The sequence below is a fragment of the Coloeus monedula genome (assembly GCF_965178545.1).
Source record: "Coloeus monedula genome assembly, chromosome: 5".
Taxonomy (NCBI): domain Eukaryota; kingdom Metazoa; phylum Chordata; class Aves; order Passeriformes; family Corvidae; genus Coloeus; species Coloeus monedula.
In genome coordinates, this window is record NC_138785.1 from 26,936,126 (window position 1) to 26,942,209 (window position 6,084).

At 50.1% G+C, this 6,084-nt stretch overlaps 1 protein-coding gene across 1 annotated transcript; it reads right to left on the bottom strand.

Annotated features, from left to right (window-relative positions):
- Window positions 1–740: 740 nt before the first annotated feature.
- Window positions 741–1,926, bottom strand: LRAT (lecithin retinol acyltransferase; the record flags this gene model as incomplete). The annotated part of the gene is made up of 2 exons (XM_082281730.1): window positions 741–893; window positions 1,384–1,926. The coding sequence occupies 2 exons, from the start codon at window positions 1,924–1,926 to the stop codon at window positions 741–743; spliced, it is 696 nt and encodes a 231-aa protein (XP_082137856.1).
- Window positions 1,927–6,084: the final 4,158 nt, after the last annotated feature.

The following is a 6,084-nucleotide window of genomic DNA, read 5'->3' on the forward strand; positions in this document are numbered from 1 at the left end:
TAAATCCCTCTGTAGCCATTTTTATTAGCCATATTAGCCACTATCACTGGCAAGGAAATTGGTGAGGATTGCTGTCTTTCCTTACCACTAATCCAATTAAAAAGTTGTTCAATACAGTAGTAAATGTTTAGACAATTAATACAAGTGACAGATTTCTGAACGTGTCCCAGAAGGGAACCGACTTTAACTGGTCTGGCCAGATGTGCTCCTGCAGCACACAGCCCAGGGTTGGTTTTTCTTCTTTGCTCTCAACAAAGAGCCAATTTACTTGCATTTCCACCCAGGAGTATTTTAGGAATGGAGACAGTAATTTCTGAATATACACTATATATATAAAAGGAAGAGGTAAGCAGTTCTCCATTTCCATCACTTTGTAGAACTCCATCATCCATTTTTATTAATGGTTATGGCACTCAGGTAGGCAGCTAAGAAACTGAAGAACATGAAGGTTGTTATTAGAATCATTACTGGCTAAAGACAAGGAGCAGAACTGCATCGCAACCCTACTTTTTTCATTATTTAAAGATGTGTTAAAATATACCAAGATTTTCAGGAAATCTGTTATTTGGCTTACATAGTAAGCTATGCCTTGTGCACTGTGTTCTAGACTAAGTTGTATTTTAAAATGGTGCACAAAATTAAGAAACTTTACATGATGCCAGTGAGTAATCTGTGCTTTCATAAATACAGTAGTATACATTTTATATACAGATCCTGGATGGAAGCCTCCAGGAGGGCTGTTAGCCAGCCATCCACAGAAGGAAAGGAATGAAGATGGTGGGGAGCGTGGTGGAGGGTGCCACACCTAGGCAGACTATTGACGCTAGTCCCACAAGCACGGATGCGAGCACGCTCCTCTGGTCCCGAATAATCATCTTCACAGTCTCACAGAACTGGGAAAAAAAAAAAAAGAAAAAGTGCAAAAGATGAGATTTAAATAGGAAAGCTTTGACTACAGAGCTGGCGATGCCTACTCTCGGGACAGAGCAGCAGTTGCTGCCCCAGCTCTCACAGGGACTCCCCGGAGAGAGGGCGAGAGGGAAGAGCCGGGCTGGCACCGCATCACGCCCAGCATCAGCCCCGGTACTGCCTGTGGCTCCGGCTGGAACCTGTAACTTCAGAGCATTCTAGTAGCGTATTCATTGTTCTACTAATTCAGCTTCGCTTTCCTCGCCGCTTGAAGCCAGCTGAGGCCGGGCCCGCCGCCGTCCCGAGCAGCTCCGCGCCGGCGGCACTGCCCGCTGCGGGAAGAGCGGCGTCAGCGGCGGCCGGGCCGGCGGGCGGTACCGGCACCCCCGCCCGGGGCCCGCGGCAGCGCCCGGCCCAGCTCCGGCGAGCGGGGTCGCCGGGGGAAGGGCAGCGCCGCCGCAGGCCGGGCCGTACCTTGTCGGTCTGGAAGCTGACCGGGGCTCCGTATCGGCAGTGGGTGACGAAGTGTTCGCAGTTGTTCCAGAGCAGGCTGTAGGCCGTGGTGCCCACCAGCTCCTCCGCCCGGTGGGCCGCCTCCTCGCTGCCCAGCACCTGGTCCTCGAAGAGCCGGTCCATGTGGTTGACCAGGATGCTGCCGCCGTAAGCGAAGTCCTCCACCGTGTCCACCCGGACGCTGGCCGTCCTGGCGATGACGCCCAGGATGAGCCGCTTGTTGGTCACCACCTGTTGGATCTGCCGACGGTCGCCGGTGATGGTGGGCAGGATGTCGGGCATCAAGTGAGCGACGCGGTTCTCGCCCAGGTAAATGCCGAAGTGGATGAAGAGCGTGCGGGGCACCTCCAGCAGGTCTCCTCGCTTGAAGCAGCTGGTGTCGTAGTAGCTGGGTGCAGGCGGTGGCGTTTCCCCGCCGGAGCCCGCGGGCAACGGCCGGATGTGGACGAGGAGCAGCAGCTTCTCCAGCAGCAGCGAGGCCGCCTGCGGCACCGGGTTCTTCATGGTCGGCGGGGGAAACCCTCGGTGCCTCCGAGCAGCTCCTAGCCCCCGGCACCGCTTTTCTAAGATACCGGCGGGGCGGGGCTGGGCGGGCACCCGGGCCGGCCCACCGGGTGAGGGGCGTACGGGGAGCGCCCGCCCCGAGGACCGGCCGGGCTTCACTGGGGGTGCGGCGGCACCCTGAGCAGAGCCAGTGACCCCCAGTCTGGCCGTGGCGTCTGCCCGGCCCTCGGGATGGCGCGGTGCCCGCAGCCTGGAGCCGGGAGCCGCCCGCAGCTCTGCCCCGTCTACCGCCGGCGCTGCCCAGGTAGAAGTACACGGAAAAGTGTGTGTAAAGCTCTTCGCTCGCCCCGGGGAGAGCAGAGAAGGGCTTCCGGGGCCACAGCCGCTTCGTGCACCTTCCCCCGCCGGCGGGACCTCTGAGGGGCGCCGGGTACCCGCGCCGGCAGTCGCGATGGGCAAGCGGGGATCGGATCGGGGGGTGGCCGGGCGGGCTGCCACGGCGCTCGCACGGCGGCGGGACAGGAGGGGGAGCGTCTGTCTTCCCTGAAAGAAAACAGGTCTCCGAGGGAGAGCGGCAAGTCACATTTATAAATTAATTCGCCCCAAAAGTCCGCCAGCTAAGAAAGAGTGGGAAACGGCAGAGCGGCATTCCCGTGCGTTCAGTTTCATGCTAATCCATTATGTAAATGCTAAATCCTGGCAACGGATCCCACAAAAGAGCAGCCCTGTCAGGTCAACAATGCCGCCCCGATCGGGCTCGGAACTTCCAGTAACCAAGCAGGTTCCCGCCCCCTTGGGGGCGGCGGGATGATGGATGGGACAGACATTCATCTTACCTGGAAGATGACAGGGCGCGGAGAGTGGCAGGGGAGGTGGCCGTGGCTGCAGCCTTTCACCGAATCCCCGCCGCGCCCCGGGCCCGCTGCCATGGATCTTTGTTCGTGGCGCAGCCGCTCCGGCCCGGCGCTGGCTCTCCGGCTGTAGCGGGGAGCTTTCGCCTCTGAGAAACGCGGAACGGGCGGAGGGAGGGGGAAGGAGGAAGGGATATGCGTGTAAGAATGCTGGAGAAGTTTGTTGGAGCATCTTCCTTTAAACTCGGGCAAACACCGCAACCACAGGATGCCAAATACGAAACGGGGAAACGGAAAGAGGAGCGCTGGTGTGTAACAGCTTGGCAGCTCTCTACAGGCAAATCGCGTTGAAACAGTAGGTTATTTTTCTCTCCTCAGTCACTTTAAACGCTGTGGAACACGAATGAGATCTCTAGACCACCCCAGAGCTGTAGAATCCCTTTGGTCACACCAGCAAAAAAAGAGAAAACGTTCACTATCCGTTTTCTTTCCATTAACAAACAGCTCTGCTATTCGGAAGGCAAAGGGGATGTGAAGGACCCAGCAGGTAAGAGCCTTCTACCACCACAGATACTGAACCAAGGTTCAGGATCTTGTAAACATGAAAACTTATTGATGAAGCAAAAGCACGTTTCCCCACTTCCTCAGTAAAAAAATATTTCAGGGGAGGGGGTTACCTCATTACTTGTCAACAAAAATGATGGCTGGTGCCCTCCCATTTCCTCCTGCTTGGAGCAGAGAGCACCTTCCTGGGAAGCTAAGACTATCCTCATCTTGCTTCATCTGCAAAGAAAGGGGCCCACCATAACCTCTTGTTCAGTTGCTGATTACAGGCCAGAGCGCCAGCACTACTTAACAGAGTGATCAGGCCTTTGGGATTTTCTCTGGAGTCTCAGCCAAATTTTTATGCAACAGAAGCTAACACCTCTCAAGCATACTTCAAATCACATCACTTAAAAAGAGTGATACACCTTATAGATGTAGCTTATGATGCTGGTACAGGAACCCCATGGATTAGCCACCAGCCACACAATTATGTAATTAAACCAGCACATTTTCAAATACAGATGCTAAAAAATATAGTTGTAAGGTTTGAAGCTTTTTCTCTTAGTAAATAAAAATGGGCGGAGGAGAAGGACGAACTTCTAATTTTTAACTAGTGCATTTTTTTAATGGACAAGGGAAAAAAAAAATTTAAAACACCTCATCCTGATAAAGGGCATCACCTGTTTGATGATGGTCAAAGCAGCTGGTCCAGAGCTGGAGCCACAGAAGGTTGTCAAACTCCACAGAAAATCCTGGCATGGAAAGGTTCCTGTCTCCCTCCAGTGTGGATAAGCACCGTTTCTGCCCTGTGCTGCCATCTCAAGATTCCCCCTCTCCCCCCTCCCTAAAGCTGTCTAGCTAGGGATGGTCGTTGCTGAAATAGGTGGTAGATGCTTCAGTCCTACACCGTTCAGGTTTCTCTTTCCTGGCCAAAGGAAGGTAGAGGAATTCGGCTGAACTCCCTGGCAGATAAAGACACTTCCCAATGGGATCTTTCACGTGGAGGCATCCTTTGTTTGCTTTCTTCATGCCAGTGAGCTTTCATCCCAAAATCACCAGGGTTCATTTCAAGTAAATCCAGAAAGAAAACAAGGATGAAACTGAAGAAGAGGGACTGCCAGGAGAAGGAGATTCAGTCTTACCACATGGGAGGGTTTCAAAATAGTAAGGTGAAAGGTGCGACATTTCTGCAGTGTAACTTCCTCATACCTGAGGCACTGAAGAGCTTCCTCTCTCCCTCCTTCCCCCCACAACCACTCACTCCCTCGCTCTCAAGCCCAGAAACCCCAGTGAACAAGCCCAAAAGGCATTACAGAGCAGACAGGTCTGTGGAATCCACCCAGGTAATGCTTCGCCACTACCTTTCAACTGTTGTGAGCATTACTGTGTGTAAAGCACTTAACACAAAGTAATTCCTGAATGAAACTATTCAGATTCTTGAAAAGCAACCTGCAACCCAACATTTTTGGCTTTAAAACGCAAGGGGTTGCACTTCTATTATTGTCAAACTTCCAGAGTGCAACCACAATGTAAGGTATTCTTACCATAATTTTTCATCCGAAAGGGGGAAGAAAACATGTATTTTGGTGGAAAAACATCTCCACTGGAGATGGCAAAACTAAAAATACACATTGTTGGTGCATCAAGCACTGGCACAGCCTCTTGGGTGACTTTTGTATAATAGCTTTTGTACCTTCAGTACACAAATTTAAGTGGGAAAATCACTTTGGAGTATTAAATATAAACCCAAAAATATTGAGGAAGTACTTGTTTGGACTGCTAACTGTTGTGGAATAATTTAATGATAAAACCCATGCTTTATTTTTGAAAGTTAAGCTGAGATGCAGTAAGAAAGCTGTGAGAGGTAAGAATGCAGCCTTTGTTTAGTAGTGCAGATGACCCACAGTACAAAAACTTCAGTAAGAGGTGTAAGGCAGTTTCCATTACACTGAAACTCCTGTATTAGAAGGAACCTTATTTTATGCACTAGACATTACTATTTCCATCCTGCTCTCACAGCTAACACAGTAGGGAAAAGGCAGGAAAGGTGGGAATTGGACGGGTAAGTTCTTGCCTATATGAGGAACAGACCTGGTTTAACAAGCAGGCAAAATGAATTTTTTACTGACTGAAGTTAAAGCAATGCTGACTGCATACATGCTTGCCTTTGTGTACAACTTGTATTTAACCAAACCTTTCTCAATTACTTATGCTTTACTTTTAGATCATTTGGGACTGCTGAAACAAGCATAGTTTCCTGAATTCAAAACATGTTAAGACATTCAAGGAGAATAAAGCCTTTGGAGAGGGATTTTTGGAGGGTATAATTTGCAAGAAGAGTATCTGAAAGGTAATGCCATTTGGTTTAAGCTGGTGTGCTGAAAGAAATAATGGACAGAAAATAGATTTGTGAAGGATGGTTTCACAGCATCCAAAAGGGCTATTCCAGAGATAAAAAAGAACACCTTTGTATTCCCACATCCAGTCCATTTGAACACTCTATCATTCTTTTCAACAAATTACATCTGCCATTATAGAGCTGTAAGTGACCAGCTCTCCAGAAAACTGTATCATTTACTCTTTTGGGTTTTGTATTTAACAAAGACTAGGGACAGAACAGACAAAATCTGAACAAAGAAGGGAACCAGCAAGACAATGCATGAAATTGCAGGCAAGTCAAACAAACCCAAACAAAGAACCTTTGAACTAAGTATCACTCTGTTCCAGTAGAAGAAACAACATAAATTACCAAAAAAAAAAA